General features: G+C 38.8%; 1 protein-coding gene across 7 annotated transcripts in view; it reads left to right on the plus strand.

Annotated features, from left to right (window-relative positions):
- tbc1d14 (TBC1 domain family, member 14) overlaps positions 1 to 17,913 on the plus strand; it is a 57,151-nt gene that overhangs the window by 19,910 nt on the left and 19,328 nt on the right. For 5 of the 7 annotated variants that reach the window (XR_001426652.1, XM_015046195.1, XM_015046198.1 and 2 more), the window contains one exon: positions 5,640 to 5,763. Coding sequence is in view for 6 of the 7 variants with exons in the window: in XM_015046195.1 (XP_014901681.1) it covers positions 5,640 to 5,763 (124 nt within the window). In the remaining variant the exon portion in view is untranslated. Of the gene's footprint in view, positions 1 to 1,611; positions 1,789 to 5,639; positions 5,764 to 9,819; positions 10,237 to 17,913 lie in introns of those variants that run through there. The other 2 variants (XM_015046199.1, XM_015046200.1) reach the window with 2 other exon arrangements.

The raw sequence follows: 17,913 nt of genomic DNA on the forward strand, positions 1-17,913 counted from the left end.
GAGACCAGCTGCACAGGCAGGCTGCGAAATGAGAAGTAGGTGATCGGTATCGGTATCGGCAGGAAAAAACCTGATCGGCACATCTCTAGTTCTCAAAGTAGAAACATTCACAGGACACACACAACACTTTTTAAAAAAGTGGAACTTAGTTCAGTGAGTCTAGATTTTATAAATAGTTTTTCATGAATATCTAATGAGGCATTTGAATTCTTCACTCAAGTGCACAATTTGAATATAGCAGCTCTCTGGTATTCATGGGGGTTAGGAACCATAACATCCTGTGAATAGCTAAAATCCACAAATACTATGTAATGCATTAACAGACAATGGAAATTCTCCTAGCACTGTTGGAGAAGCTATGCCTCCACTCTTCAGGGTGTGAATACAGCTACTGGATTGGCTGCTTTGAAAACACCAGCTGGTAGCTTGTCGAGTAGCATTGCACCTAGGTATTTTAACTTCCCAAGTATCATTGTCTTTAGTATATAAAATCTATGAAAAGGTAAATTTTTCTACTAATTGAACCCAATTGGATACTTGGTTTTCTGTTTATGCAACTTTGGACTTTGTGCTTTGGGTAGGATTCACAATGTGATTTCTGCAGTGATGTTCAATCAATGTTTATTTCTTAAAATATTGCAGTGATTTGTAAATTGTTGTTGTTTAAAGTTTGTACCAGCTGGACCGACTCAGCTGGTTAATAAATCTTCATATGTTCTTAGCTGTGCTTTATAGTAGCCCTGGAGCTTAACATGACTTTATCCTTGTTAAGTGTTAAAGAAACAAAACAAAACTTGTCTTTCACTTCCCCTCACTGCTTTACCACATTACTTTCTACTGGACCCCTGAAAGTTCCTTGAATTTACAGTGACTCACCTGCAGAACCGTTGAATCTGTACCAAGTCATCATTTCTCTATTTCACTTCTGAAGAGATAAAAGCAATCCAGCTCTGCAGGGTGTCCTTTTTTAATAATTTTTTTATTTTCTTTTTTACCTTTTACGTAATAAATTTCAACTTATTTATTACTAAATAGAAGAACTTTGCCACCAGCAGCTCCAGTCTTTTTCTTAAATTGGATCTTTTGAAACTGCTTCTTATGGGTCTAGCAGGTACTTTCACTACACTAAGGGGATTCACACTAGGAGCTGAAACCTTAAATCAAGGAAATGCTTTTCAGTTCATGTTCTGTTGAAAGTTAACTTTTTGACTTTTGCATTGGAACTCTTATTTGTTCTGCAGTGTCATTTACTGTCTTTATGCTACAGTCCTTTCAGAATAAGGCACTTCTGGATTTCTAACATACCAAACAGCCAAGGACGCTGGTCCTCTGCTACTTATTGCTTGTTTCAGTCTCGCATTGAACCTGAGAAAACGTGAGCACAGCAAACTCCAATCTTTCAAGCACACACACTTCATCAACAAATCAAATCTGTTTATGTGTAGGATAATGAGTCACATTGCCACCACTCCCTTTGGTCCCCTCCTTTTTACGGTTCTGTTATCATTCTTACCTCCGATAGAGAAGTTACTCATTTCCTCCTCCCATTTAGACGAGGCATCTCCGTGAGGAGGCGGGCACGCTCAGGAGGAGTCGGCTCCTGCTCTCATTCTTCTTCATTAGTCTGAGTCTGTAGGAGTTTGCTCAAACTGTGAGATCAGCGGACCTGAATGTTGAACTGAAGCAGAGCTCTTGTGAACATTTAGCCATTACATTTGTGACTCTAGGCTTTGATTTGAAGCGAGTGAGCAGGATGGCAACTCCATCCCTTCTTCTGTACATTGACAGGTAGGTGAATGAATGCTTGCACATTTGCAACAAGCTTTGCGATGCACAAAAGTTGCCGATTGTTGACTCCTGATTCTGATCAGTTATAAAAGGATGAGATCGCCTGCTAGTTTCTCCTCCGTAAGGTGTTTTAGAAAAGACGACCAGGAGCGTTCACATCACTGCAGTCCGACGTGGGGAAAAACTTGATGTTCTCTTGCCATCTTGTTCTGGCTTGTTTGGTATTTCCGTAACAATTGAACTCGCTGCCAGCTCAAGCATTTGAGCAATCTTATTCCCAGAAATCAGGGCTGTACACCAGCTCTGTCAACCTCTGAAGTTCTTGAGACTTGACAAATCTGAGCACAGATCCAACATACAACCACTTTTTCTGTCGGCCTCTGTAGCCATTCCACTTGAGCGCTCGAGCATAGCCGCAGCCATTCAGCTGTCACGTTGAGGCGCATTTGGCCCAGACTGAATGCAAATCGTTGTTCTTGCTTTGTGTAGGTTTGGATGGAGTAAACTAAAGCTCTACTGAAGAGCACACTCTCTGTTATGTCATTTTAGACTGTAAGTCAAGGCTCTTAGTTTAAAGGTGGCCATTGCCCTTTGACCCATGTTGGGTTGTTATGTCTTGGTTCAGAAGGTTACTCAAGTTCAATGACTGACAGTATCTGTCCTCTCCACCCTGAGGCTAAGAATAGCTCAGTTTACTGATAGTCCTTATCAGCATTTAAATCAGATTGATAGTTTCATAAAGTATCTGGCCTTGCTTTAGCTGCTGTCTTTTTTGGCTTCTTGCGCACATGGTATTCTTGCTTCTCTTTGGTGCCAGTGGAACTTCTTGACTTGGCAAATTCAACATCTCACAATGCTGAATTTGTATTCTGACTTTTTTAAGAGCACCAACTTGATGTCATAAAAGACAAACCTCTTCGAAACAAGTCACTTTCTGCCACTACCCGACCACAAATAGGACATGTTGATATATCTTTTGGGTCCCTCCTCCCTCATCAAACCTTACTCAGCAACGGAATGAGGAAATGCCTTGAGCTGCTGCTATTAGCTTCATGTGCTTTAGTTTAGCTAGAGCAGAGTGGAAAATAGAGCAGTCCGGTGTTAAATGTGTCGCTTTGAGGAATTTGGGGTGAAATGTCAGTAACCAACAGTACATATTCATGTAGAGGTGTCATACCTCACCTTTTACTAGGTAGATGTGATTGAACATGAAGTACAACTTGACACTTTGGCTGAAGATGCAGTGGTTGAAGAGTCAGAACACAAAACAGAAGGGGTCTTGTGTTTATATGTTGTCAAACTGAAAACTGAAAGTGTCGCCTCTCCCCACTGTTTTCACTTGTGAGGTGTAGTTGATGTCTGTTTGGCTGGTTTTTACAAAATACTATTTGAGGTTGTCTGAACAGCTGCACAGAGCACTGTATTGGAAAGCGCTGAATCCACTTCCTCTCAGCCACTCTTCTACTTTTCAGTTACTGTTGCTATTTGCTGTCAGCTCCAAAGAATAATAATTTTCTCTTCATTTTTATTTATCTCATCGTTATAGCTCTATTAGACCTTCTTTGACTCATAACTACTGTTTACAGCCAATTCAGATTTCTGTCTAAGAACTGTTTTATGTTCTAGGCTTTACAATTATTTCAAGACAAAATGTTTAGTTCTCATTTTAGCCTAGCTATAGCGTCCTATAGTAGTAATAGGGACAGTTAGCATTGCCAGAACAGCCATCATAGATTCTCACTGTAACTCTGTAGCTGTTTGCTGTTGCAATACTGCACACAAGTAAAGGCCAGCTTGTATGTAATATTTTGTTGGAGTATAATTTTATTTCAGGTAATGGAAAATTAGCACATTATGAACATAATGTTCTAGTGATCTTTCATCTTCAATGGTTCTCCAGGTGGATATTATGTTCTGTATTACACTGTAATAGTCAGTGTAATAATTACATCTTCAGTGTAATGTTTGTAATATTTGTAGGTTTAATCCCATTTTAATTCTTCTTACAAGAGACTACAAAAGAAAGTGCTGGAAATCCACTTCTGTACTGATGTTCCTTTAGGATTTCCAGTCATTGGCTGAAAATTATTTGGGATATCTTTTTATTATTATTATTAGACATCAAGTGACTGAGATATGTAATTACATTAAGAATGCATAATATACATGCATTAATGTTCTTGGCGGCCATTGTTTGTCATTCTTTTAACATACTGATATTGGTCTGATAACCACTGATGTTTAGAAGCTATGAAAGGGTTAAAGAGTAATCGGTTATTGGCTATATTAGCAGTGTTAATATCATACATTTTTGAAATGTTCATTTGAGTACATCCCTAATTTGCAGTTAAGCAATGAGAAACTCGAGTAGCCCTGAATAGAGTTGTATTATTTGTTTGACAACTGCAAACTACTTTTATTGTTGTACCATAACATTCCTATAATACTCAGTCGTAAACATTTTTATCAGCTTCTTAAACCTCAGACCTTGAACTGCTTGCGGCATAAACCAAACATTTCCTTATGTTTTCCTGGTTTGGTCGGTTATCACCTGTTAATGTGAACCAGCTGCCATCTGAACAAGCTCTCCAAATGAGATTTGCAGCACAAATAAACCATCATTATTAGGAGCCTCTAACATTACAAGCCATTATTTCTCCTGTCAGATTACATCAAGTCTATATTTGACCATATTTAGAGTCTATTGAGGCTTTTAATTGAACTGTCCCTGCAGCAGCTGCTGCTTATCTGCCTACAAATGATGGGATTAGTGAGCTAAATGGTGCAGTGAACCCAGTCTGGAAACAGAACCTCTGCCTTCCAGATGCACATGCAGGGGTTTGATACTTGCTAGTTTTGCATCAAGTGCAGTTTTTCATGAGGTTGCGCTTTCAAATCTGAATAAAATGTTTAGAGCGTTGCTGTCAAGACAATTAACCAAACTAAAATGCAATCGCTGGATAAGATGTGCATAGATCTGGGTTAGGTGGAAATAAATCATATCACAACATGGACTATTTTATATCATAATATATATCACAATATACTACAACTAACTGTGCTTTAACTTATTCCCTGAAAAATCTGACACGATATCATTGCTTACTCTTTTCCAACTTTATCTTGAAGTTAACTGTCACAAATGGGGAAAAATATATTTTAGTGTGTGCTCTGGGAAAAATGATGGAGAGAACGCTGCACTGAACCCGACTGAAACCCTCCTGTTTATTCCTCCAAATATTGATTTCTGAACTCTTCCTGAGCTGAAACATTAGTACTGTTGTTTCTAAATGCATATGAACTTGTTTTATTTGCATTATTTGGTGTCTGAAAGCACTGCACCTTTTTAGTTATTTTGATCATTTCTCATTTTCTACAAATACAAAATGTTTGCTTTGAATTTCTTAGACATGTCAGTAATTCACAGAATAAAAGAACATTAATTTTGCACAAACATTTATATACAAAAAGTAAAATCGGAGAAACTGATAATTCTAAGTGGCCTCTTTATTTTTTCCAGAGCTTTATATAAATCGATAAATGCTCCTTAAAAACAGAGAAATGATTAGTCACTTTTTAGAGTAATGGGTTCAATAAGCTTTTTACTATTAGTCTGAAAAATATATTTCTTCTAATACTTAGAAGAAATCTATGCATATTGTCTGATCACCAAAATTTATGAAAAGTCAAGATCTATCAGTCAGCTGACCGATTACCTTCTGTTCAGCTGACACTAACTCCACATGTTTGTCCAGAGACGAGTCTAGTGATATGACGAACATCATTAGCAAAGTATGTCTGACTTTTCTTCTCCAGTCTAATTCTCTTTCTTGATCCCTGCCTTCTCTCAGGAACCTGTTTGCCAAGAAAGTGAAGGACAGTAATCCCGCGGAGCAGAAAGATCCGGGTTGGAAGCTGTTTGGGAAGCTCCCGCCCCGGGAAGGCCCCCTAAAGGACCCCAAGAAAATCCAAAAGGTAGAAACGAAAGCTTCAGTGATCTCATGACTCTAAAGCAAGAAAGAAAGGCTTCACAACATTAGAGACGGTACATCTCTAAACCAGTAATGCCACACCGGTCTGAAATCAAATGTTTCTGCCATATGAATATTTTTCATACGGCAGAAAGGTATTCAACTCTATATAAAAACCTTCCATCTCTGTAATATAATTCTGTTATCCTTGGAGAGGAAATCCCTTCCACAACCCAACAATAGATTGTTTGCTTACTGGTTATTTGCTTTGCTCCCTGTTTGCTTAAGCTTTTCAAAGAGAACATGACCTTCCTGACTTTGCCAGAAAAGAAGGGCTTCTAAGGAATCTGTTTCAAGGAAAAGTAAATTAATACATTTTCATTTTACAACGGAGTCCTGACAAGCTTTCAACAAAGCCATTGATTTATTATTATATGTCCTCTGTGTCTGTGCTATGAATTAGATTTCCCAGGTCCTTGCAGTCAGCTGTGGTTTAGGCTGAGCTGCAACACTGTAATAATGTATCGACGTAAACCAGCAGCAGTGGTCTGTCCTCCCATATTGACTGAATTAGCTTGATGATGTCACTGTTTGCTTGTGGGCTGTAGCTTGAATAAAATCCCACAGCTGACTGATAAATCAGTTACATATTAACCCTTTGGACCTTAAATGGAGCCTAATAATGAAGAGGTCGCGTCTCTGAGTGAAATGAGCATGGTGTTCTGAGCAGAAACACCCACATCGGTGTCGCTGAAGCTTGACGGCTAATTTTAGGAAGCCACGTGCTGGAGAGCAAACAACCAACCCACTGTTTGTTTCGACAGTTCATAGAAACCTGCAAAGTGTTGGCCCAGCACAGGTTTCACTGTCACAGGAGGAAGCATGCAGTCAGGGGGTTTTGTGAGAGACTTTGTTTGGTTTGTAGATCAATTTCCCGTCATGCAGACTGAAATTGTAAAGTTCAAGAACTCATGAGGCACAAATATTAGATTTTTAAAGAAAATGCAAAAACTAATTTCACAATTTTTTTTTGTGTGTAACATGCTTAACAATCAACTAGACATGGAATCCATTAATGAAAGAAAAGAAGTAGTCTGATTTTGGTAGAAAATTGTTGTGTAATTATTGTTTTTGAAATATAAAATGGGCCTCAGACTTGAGTCCAAACTTGGGCCGGTTGTTCTTAAGAAGAACCGACTTTTGATCACTTTCTCAAAACATTCTTGAGCAATTTATCCACTGTTTGTGCCTGTCTGGGAATTTCGTACCATTGTAGTCAGGAAACCGTACAAAATCACTGAAAGGGCCACAAATGGTCTGACTTCAGGCTGCATTCACACTGGAGCCTAAAGTGACCCAATTCCGATTTTTTTTTTTTTACTTAATGCGACCTGTATCTGATCTTTACATGACGGTCTGAACAACACGGATCGGATTCTTTTCGAATGCGACCCAGGCCACTTGAGTATCCGATTCAAATGTATCCTAATGTCCAGGTCGCGTACATCCCACCTGAACGTCACTGATACTCGACAAAAGTCCTTATCCTGCGTCCTGATACGCGCAAGCGGGAAGAAAAACAACAACCATAGCAGACTGTAATGAGGATAAAGTTGTTAAAGTGCTGGCTTTGGTTGGAAAACTACTTTAAAATCGTAAGATATGCTACATTGTTAGCATCCATGTTTACGTCCGCAAACACGGAGCACTTCTTATTCATGGTGGTTGGCAAAACACCGAGTACTCTCTCTCTGTGTGACGTTATTGTGCCCTCTACTGCGCATGCGGGACACTTTCAGGTCGTCTGCAGAACTGGAGAACACATACAGGTTGCATATATTTGGATGTGCGAACGGCCACGACAAAAAAGTCCAATTTGACAAAAAATTGTAATTGGGTCACTTCAGGCTGCAGCGTGAATGCAGCCTTATTCATCGGAAGTCTGTGTTCTGTCGAGACACTAGAGTAGAGGTGCAAATATACTAAATCAAACATCTTCCACAACATTTTGAAATTATGAAAGAAGTGTGTGTGACTGGAGCTCATCACAGTCCCAGCACTCTTGGCTCTGACAGTCAGTGCTTCACAAAACTTACTTGTTTGTTCTTTTTTTTTTTCTTAGCTTCCTTCGTCTTATGATCTTGTGACAATACTGTTGGCTCCCATTCGCTGAACAACTTTAAAGATCGATCCATAGACGGCGACATTCATTTTTACTTCCATAAACAGAGCACTGCTGTGTGATGTCTACACTCTTCTTCTGCGCATGCAGGTCGCCTTGGGGTTGTTAACCGTTCACACAGAAGTCTGATTGCAATCGCATTTTGGTATGAAAGACCTGGTTAAAAAAAAAAAAATAATCTTATTTCAGCAAAAATTGCAATTAAGCATCTAGACCAGCTGTGAAACGCAGCCAGACATGTTGTTTGCAGTGCAACTTGGCCACTTAGCTGTGTTGTCTCACGTTAGAAAGAAGAAAAAATGTAGTTGTCAGATTAGACTGGTTGAGCCTGTCTACTTCAGAATCAGCTGATTCCCGCCACCAGCTGAGCTGTTGTTTCGTCTCTGTTTGTAATGCAGCATATTCTACTAGTGCCAGCGCTCTGTTGTATTTATTTTCACTCCGTTCCAAGTTCCTTTGAGGTGTTGCTGAAAGCTTCTCAGCCTCCTGTTGGGAGGCTGAACTGCCTCTGTATAATCTCCTGCTGCTAATCACATGGGAAATGGTCTCAGGCCCGTTTATAGCACAGCTCTTGACAAGTAAAATGCATCAAAGAAACGGATTAGTGTGTAATTAGGGGGGTGAGGAACCACTTGTTTTGCTTTCGTTTGTTCTCTGGGTGACACTAGAGGCGGAACAATCGCTGTTTAATTCAGTCCTGGCTGCAAAGCTCAGTTACATCTTTAAAGATCGATCCAGTGCCTTACAAAGACTTTCCTTTGACTTTTTAACATTAAGTCATATTACAGGAAAGGCTGGGAAATATAACTGAAAAATAAAATCAGATTTTTTTTTTCTTTCATACCAAATTCAATTTCCAATTTAATTTTTTTCTCTAAAAATAAAATACAAATGACAAAAAATATCTTCAAAAACTGGCTTTTAGCACCTCTCATATTACTTTTCAGTGGTTTACAGTGGCCTGTGTGGGTGTTAACATATGGGCATGTGCACACTGACACATGTGCTTCCTATCTCATCTCTGGTTGTAACCCTACACTCCACTGCAAGATTGGTTAACGCTGCTCAGATTTCAGGCTTCTGTCCTGCAACGCCGGCTGTTTTCAAAGATGAACTCATTGCACTGTGTTTAATGCCAAAGCTCTAATTCAACAACTATAAACAACTCTGTTCTTTTGACTAGCCATATTTTGTCTTACACCAAGTGAAAATATCCCACAATGGTTTTGTCTTTAAAGGGGCAGTATCATGTGAAACCGACTTTTGAGCTTTCCATCATATTGTAATTTTATTCCCTCATCAAAAACATATCTGGAGTGTTGGCTTCATTCGCTCATGAATGTTTGAGAAATTCTTGAATCTCCAGGGTAACCATTCAGCTGTGCAAAACCCCTGGATGGACCTAACTCCACCTCCTCAGATGAAGCTCCTCCTCTGAGCTTCAAAGTTTCCGCCTCACAGAGCATTCTCCCCCCCACCAATCAGCTCCTTCAGACTAGCCAGAAGCAATTAGTAAACACCTGGTGAACACATGCTGAGCTCATTATTGGAGACACTCCTCAGTGCGATGCTGGTAAAAACATTGCTAAAGGGCTAATGGTGATGTTTGATGACTTCCTGAAGGAGAAGTTTCAGAAAGAGTAGGAGTTTCTTAAAGAGACAGAGGCCCAATTTAAATCTGGAAGTAAAATGTATTTAAGTCACTTTATTGTGCTATAAAATGGCACATTAACAGATGACGTTGCCCTTTTAAAACATAAAATAACACATTTGAAGGAAATGTTCTTGTTCTTGTTCTTTGCTTGAGAACAAGAACAATGGGGACAATGTTTCTAGGGCAGCAGATAAGGAGACTGCCGGTGCTCAGTCGGCCTCGACCGGACTGGGAGAGCCGAGGTGAAACCCGATCCGTTACTCTGGGCTTGATTAGCTGGACTGCCAGAGATGAGACGAGCGCAGAGCCTTTCGTTGCAGACACGCAGACCAACAGCGCAAGGCAGGGCTGATTCTGCTGACACACACACAGCAGCCGAAGACCTGATGCAGAGTGGATCATCGTAGCGTCACTGCTCAGACAGAGAGAGAGAGAGAGTGGGGGGGGTGTTGAGTGGATCATAGGGTGTCCTGCCCCTGCTGCTGCATCCTTTGCAATGCGGGGTGTGTCTCTCCATCGGCAGCCTGCCTGTCCCTCTGCCCTGGGTGTCCTGTTACCAGGAGTGAGCCCTGCCGAGCAATCGTGATGCTACGCTAGGCTACCGGAGAACTGTCCATCTGCAAGGAACCGTAGCGTTCATGGTGAGTGAAGTAGCCGCTGAGCTTTTTTTTTCCCCCTGACCCCCACCGAGCGACCGTCTCCTTGTCTGGCTGAATCAGAGGACATCGGTTAGCTGCAACATAAAAGAGCCTGTACAGAAGGAGGATGACTCCGGTTTCACATAATAGCCTCGCCGCTTTGTGTGAGCGGAAGGCGATGATGATAACTTCTCCGTTTCAAGATGGATAAAGATGTGTAGCATTGGTGGAGTGCTGAGCTTTTTCATCCTGACACGAAGCTTTCAGCTGCGCATCAAAAACACGTGCAGCAGGGTTCCACCACCAGCTCTCTTCTCTTTGATGCACTCGTAGGATTTCCTCCTGCAGTTAAAGAGATGCAGCTCATTTAACTGTTGATTCCATGACCGTTTAATTCCTCTTTCCAGTCAATGTTTGGATGAAATGGATTGCAGGAAATCCCCGTGTTTATGCCACTGGCTGTAGAGCTGTCCATTGAGGTGCTCTGAGACCTCTTCCTTGTTTGCTGAAATCATTGCACCCATGATCGTAAACTCATTCAGTGGAAACTGTAATTCACCTGGGGGTAAAATAGATTGTATGGAAATTAAATCATTGTTAAATAATTGTTTTGGATCAAAATTTTTTGAAAAGAGCTTGAATCTCCTCTTAAAATGACAAATTCTGGGAAAACTGCTACTTTTTTTATCAACATTATAGTTCTGAAACGCAAAAATCTTCAGTTAATGCACCATATTAAGTCGGGCCAATTAACAACACTCTTCAGGTTGGAGGTTGTTACTGTGGGATGCAGACTTGGCTTTTTTTTCACAATTTAATGACATGTTTATAGATGAAGTGAAGTGAAAATGGTCACAAAAGGTGTTTGCAGCTATTTTAAAAGGAACATTCTTTCTGTGGAGGCATGCCTGCTGCTCAGCATTTAGTATGCGGCTTTTTCATGCTCAGAGATGAGCAATCTGATACAAGACATCACTTTGTTTATGCTTTAGAGACATTTATTCAAATTAATGGAGAAAATTGACCTCGTGTCAGAAAGGCTACAAAGAAATATTTTCATCACTAATGTAATTCTTATAGAAAAATCCCATTTGGCTAAAATATGTACCAAATTGTACCAAATGTCAAAGATTTTAAAAAATTTAAAATAACCCTAACTGCCATTGGTATCTCTATAAATAGGGGAAAATTGTAAATTAGAGAAAGTTGGGCAACTACAATAATGATAGCAATATAATAGCTCTGGTGCTTCACACTTGATGCAGATGAGTTCACCCAGACCTCAGAGCAGCTTATGAAACAAATTTTAACACCCGATTTTTGAGACAATACAAACCACATTCTCCATATGCTACAAAAGCATGACTTGGGTGCGCATACTGGTTTGGTCTCTTTAACTTTGTCTTGTCCCCCATGACAAATGTTTTTAAATGGATGTTTAGCTCTCTCTTTTCTATTTGTTGGTCACATGAGTGTGTGCACTCCAGAAACCCTCATACTCTCACCGCTGAGTTATCCATGCAGAAAATCTTCACCTTGGTGATGATGACGTTTGGTGTTGTGCCTTCTGGTTGCTTTGGTTTGGAACTCTAATTTTATTACTGTTATCTATTTCAGTGTATATTTGTTGGTATTTTAATCATGGAAAAAAAAAAAAAAAAATAGAATTCATAAGTGAAAAGAAAATCGGCAAATCCACATTGCTGTTCTTTAAATTAAAATGAACCGTTTATGGGCAGTGCTAACTAAAGAGCTACTAGACCTAATATTTATGATGAGTGCTTTAGGGTTATAAAACTAAAGCTAATGCGCCAAACTGATGCATATTTCGCAGAAGTTAATGCTAAAGCGCTAACTTAAATTCAAATTTAATCAGCTCTTTCAGAACAATAACCCACAAGCTCCCATTTAAATTTGATATTTCTATGTTCTATAATGCACTTAGATATTGTATTTGTGTTTTATGCAAAGGGAGAACGTGTGGAGAGGAAACTGGAACTGCTGCGTGACCAGTCTTCACCCACTTCAAAATAAGAGCATGAATATAAATGTGCAACTACTTGAAGATTAATAACTAAAACTTTAACACAGACTTTGAACTTTTTTCAACTTGAAAGTTTACAAAGCAGCCGAGAAAAGTAGCTCTTTAGCATCTAAGTAGGGGAAGCTAAGTGTGCAACAAAATAAAATTAGCTTTGCCGTTAGCGCATTTGCGGAAGTGTGTCCACGACTGAAATTGACCATAATGAAGACAAAGACAAGTATTTTTATGTATTTGGTCGCAAGTCCTGTGAACAAATCCAGCATACCCTCATACACGGGTTAATTGTAGCGTCAGATTTGGCGTGCTGTTGATTGATTGATTTTTTTTTCTTCTTTGTCGCTTAAAAGTAATCAGAAAAAATTTATTGCAAACTCGTGATCAATTTCTGACTCAAAAGGCTCATGATGGAGCAATGCTGTGCTTCTGAGTGTCAGGACAGACTTTTAACCTTCTGTTCTCTCAAACAGATCAATAGCTGCTGATTCCAAACTGTATGAATAACGACAGTAATGGATCACATTCCTTTTTATCTCAGCACACAGATGATCTCAGTTCATTCTCGCCGACTACATTAGTTGTAAAAAATAATGTGCTGAATTAGTAACTCCCTCTGATTCAACACTCCAGTCAGCAACTAAATACTTGTTTGACATGTTTACGTCCTACATCCGAGGATAACTGAATCTGTTACAAAGTCATTTCATTATTTTCATCTTTTTGCTTTAACTGATCTGGTAAACGGCACTGCCCCCCCAGGAATGTCATTTGTTTGGATGAATTAGTCACTGAGTTTCTTCAGATTTCAAACAGATCTTTAGCATTTTTTTATTTTACGTATTATCTTAAAGAGTGAAGTAAAACATATTCTACATTGTAATTGATCAGAGCTCGTTCACATCTTAGTTGTGAACTTCTCACCCATCTAGTAATGATATAAATTACTATTCACAATTTTAAAACACAGTTTCAAAATCACCAAAATGTTCCTTTATACATTTCTTTTAGAGTAATGTGAGTAATTCCTTCCACCTACTACTGTGCACAAAAGAATTTGAGAATTTGGAAATATTTAACGTTGCAAAATACACTTGCACATCTATTGCTAATGTTAGCAGTAGCATAAAAAATTTGGTCCTTTTGTTTTTAATTTGAAGCACTTATTTTTTATTTGTTTTAAACGTTTGTGTGAATACTTTTAACACTTGCTAGATTTAATCAAGGTTCTTGTGCCGTCAGAATTTCGTACCAGCTCATGCCGAGTTTAGCTCAGTTCCAGTTGTACGATTGCTTATTTATTCAAGTAATATTTAGGGGCATCATAGGCAGATAGAAAAATAAAAAGTAAATTTCGCCCGAAAAAAATCTTTGAAATTTTCTAGAAAAAAAAAGTGGAAATCTCTGAGCTTCAATACTTGGAAATTTTTGTTTCAAAAGAAGTCGTATTTACTTAAAAAGTTCAAAACTTTTTTCCCTCAAATTTCTGAGATTAATCTCAAAATTTGAGGGTTTTTTTCCAGCTAATTTTCAACTTTCCAAATGCAAAAATGTCCTTGTTTTTCTTCTAGAAAATGTCTTAGTTTTTTGCTGGAAATTTACTCATTTTATACTCAATTCACTCAATTTATATTAGCAGCTCAACATTTTATTTATAATATAATGTACCCTTGCGAGCTAACTAGCTTCCCTCCTCCCCCAATCTATCATGTAGATGTTTGTATGTTTTTACCACTGGCTCTGCCCTGGCACCCACCCATGTAAGCCAGCAGAATCCCTCAGTCATCCCCTGTATTTTTTGTTTTTATTTTTTAATCTTAATTTGAGTTGGCATTAAAAAGTCTTAAATTTGACTTATTGAAACCTACAGACACCCTGTGCAAATGTTGTATTTCTTCATGTATCTGAGTCTCTGCTTATAATTTACTCTGAACGTTGATGTAGTTTTGCTATTTAAACTCGGAAACCTTCCTGTGGTTCCTGCCTGCTTAAACCAAATGAAGCCTAGTTACCTGTTCAGTGTGTTCTGCTAGCTAGCCTCAGGCAGATTCCGCTTAATGGTGTCATGAAACCAGGAGGTGTGTCGCTGCTGTAGCCTTTAATCTGACAGTATACATTATTTAGTGAGGAGGCTGAGTTTCCATGACGATTTGATGCCAAAGAAACAATATATGGCAACGCCTAAGGAAGCACAATACCAGAAATACTTTTAAGTGATGTTGCTAACTCTTGCCTGCGTCGTGTGGCAGCAGGTTATGATGACAGCAGAGTAGTTATAAGTGTGTCTACTTGTCTGGTGAAGAATTTAGCTGTAAAGGCTATTAGCTGCCAGCTTTAACACCAGTCAGTCAGTCGGTCAGTCAGTGCAGCCAGGCACTCGGAAGCTCTTTCATCACTTTCCGGAAACTGGAGACCTCTGTTGAAGGGCAGCATGACAAAGCATGTTGCCGTGGCGCCAGGTTATCACGGGATATGGTTGCTGTTCCAGAGGAGAGCTGCTGCGCATGGAGCCAAGCTGCGTGAGACACGCACGCACACACACACACACACGCACACGCACACACGCGCGCACACACAGAGTTCTGCTTTCCAGTGTTTCATCTGAAACCAAAGCCAGTGGCTCACTGCCAGGTTCTCTGCTGTGAGACGAATAGCTGGCTAATAATGCAGATGTATCCTTTTTCTGAAGCACAGGAAAACACCAGTGACTTTAATTAGCCTGGTTTCTATCATAAAGTAATTCCTTCATTGATTGATGTTGCCTCTCTTACTGGTATTATAGAACTAAAGCACACAGAGCAGGCTGAGAAATCTACCGTCTTAGAAATGGGATCCGACATGAACCAGAGGATCTGGATAATTCAGATGTTTTGGCTTCATTAATCATGAAATGGGTGAATTAAAAAAATAAAAATAGAGGTCATAAATGTTGCTAGGTAGTGCTTTAACCTAATTTTAGATGAATGTCTTCAGATTTATACTCATGTTTTTTACTCTAGCAGCTAAGTGCTGTTTCGACAGCAGAATTTGCTGAAGCTTTAGCCTCTGCTTTATATTGTGGTTTAATTTGTCAACCTGACACACAGATTTCACACATCCTTCCATCTTTCCTGCATTCCCCTCATTAACATCATGTCTTTGCAGAACAGATTCTACTAGCAGTTTCTATCCCTTCCCTCCTTTCTTCACTCCCTCTCTTTGTTGCATCCAGCCTCTTCAGTGGCGCAGAACTCTGGCTGTGCAGCTGCTGCCAGGGTTCACACTGACTAATGAACAAAACAAAATCCACTTTGGCTTTGCATTAAACATACAGACTGAAAGTATTTACTTAATCTGACATGAGATTTCGTTCACTGTTTATTGGAACTATATTTAAAAAAAACATAAATCCAGTCTGTTTCAGGAATTACACGAGTTCACAAAAACAAGAGATTAAATTGTTTTTGTCAAAACCTCAAATTTTTTTTACAATTGGCGGTATGTGTCCACAATAGTCTGAACTTTGTAAAATAATTGAGAATGCACCAATTTGACAATTGTCCGATATTTATACTTCCACTATGACGGATTACCATAGCATTATTATATTATACATTTAACTTTCACCAGTGTGTAAAAACATCTACATTGCTTCTCTCCCTCTCCTGAAGCACAAACGGCGACTAGATGGGAATAAATATCACCGCAGTTTTATTTATTGAACTGATTCCAGTCCGTTAAACAAAGATTAAAATCAGCTGATATAGATGTTGATGCTGATATATTATACTTCCCTAACAATTATCTAGACCACATATTGAGGTTTTCATACTCATCTAAATCGAAGGCAAAATATTGAAACAAAAGTATCAAAAATTAAACTTTTTGTGTTTTCAGAAATGAGATAAATATCTCAGAAATATCAAACAGCACTTTCAGGATTCTCTGTTCAATGTAGAATTATCCAGTTCAGCTTTGCTCAGTATATGTTCACAAGAGTTTGAACTAGAAGTGATAAATTGTCCACTCTCAATAAAAAGCTGACCTTTAGCCCTGATGCTAGCTGTACCCTGAAGTAGACAGTTTCAGTGCTTTTGTAACCATGTCAACCAAACCAACGTGTGGTTTTTATTAGTCCACAGTGCAAAAACTATGTACTTTGTTAGTTCAGAATAATAGTCTTAAACATAAATATAGCTGATGGCTGAGAGCCGTTTCTGACACTGACTTTATTTCGACGAGACATTTCATGCCGTATTTAGTACTGTGACATCAATACCTTTCTACATGCGTTTACAGACTAATTAAAGTTCTGTTCAAATTCCTGGTAATATTCCTTTAAAAAAAAAGAAATCCAGACACACGAGTGTTATCTCCAACAACTTGGTAAACTAGCTGACGGCTATGAGGGATTTCTCTGCTTTACATGTGTTGATAGAGAGAGGAAATGGTTTGGATTTGTTTTTTTATCTTTGCAGCTGATTCAGACGAACCAGCTGCCTTCAGCAGTGTCAAAGAAACAAGCAGCCTGTCACTGTATCTTTTCGTTAATCTCGGCTCGTCTTCTGTAGGATGTTAACGGTTAGAGCTGGAACAGTCTTTCTGTAGCTTCGTATCTGCTTGCTGTGCTCCTGGCCATTACCCACAATGCTTCATGTGTTCTGCATCAGCTGCTCTCCTCTGATCCCCTGAACCTTTGGAAATGCTTTTGGCATTCTTCTTTTATCTTGTATCTCCATTACATCACTTTTGTTCTTTTGGTTATTTTCCTGTTTCTTTTGTGACCATTGCAGGGAGTTTCTCATCTGAATATCTTTTTGAATTGGCTTTCGATTACTGGTAGTTGTTGCAATTAGCTTGATCTTTTTCTTTTTTTTTTAAAGCTTCACAATGTCTTGTAGCTCATGTGGTACTGTAGTCAGTGGGGAGAATGTATTTTAGAGAAACCAGTAGGTAAATAGAATATCTCCCAGACACACATTATTGATTGATATATTTATTTTAGGTCAGAGTCTCTTATTCTCCCAGATCTGTTTTTTTCTAACTAAAGAGTTTTATTTTACAGAGAATTTACCTCTTGAATGCGAGAGGTAAATTTGGTAACAGCACTATTTAAAAAAATAGTGCTAAAATGTTCAATTTGTTAAACATTTTCAAATATTTATGAACAATAGTTCTTTCTTTCTTTTTTTTTTTGAATACAGCCATATTCCAAACTGCTGCACAGCAATAGGCTTTGTAAAATGTAAATTCTCTTTTCTTTGTACTTTGTCACCAAAAGATATCTATAAGTCTATAATAATAGAGGCTCAATTCATGCTGTGTTGGAAAAGGAAGCAGAAGAATAGAAGCTATTCTTGTGGGGTTAATTTTATATTTTTCTTTGTCCATTAAGCTTAGTCATATGGACGCAAGGAAATGGCCAACCTGTCAAAGAACACAAGCATTTGAAGTTTGATTATATTAATGCTGATGTTACTGCCGTTTACTGTTTGCTGTTGCTGCACAGGCATTACAGTGTTTTTGATTTTATTCTAGGAGAACTTGTACATATTTTTTGTGCTTCTCAGTGAAGTAAATGAAATTTATTTTAGGGCGACTGTGGCTGTGTGGGTAGAGTAGTTGTCTTGCGATTGGAAGGTTGTAGGTTTGCCACATGTCAA

Source organism: Poecilia latipinna, unplaced genomic scaffold (genome assembly GCF_001443285.1).
Source record: "Poecilia latipinna isolate Pla-1442-1.1 unplaced genomic scaffold, P_latipinna-1.0 Scaffold769, whole genome shotgun sequence".
Lineage (NCBI taxonomy): Eukaryota > Metazoa > Chordata > Actinopteri > Cyprinodontiformes > Poeciliidae > Poecilia > Poecilia latipinna.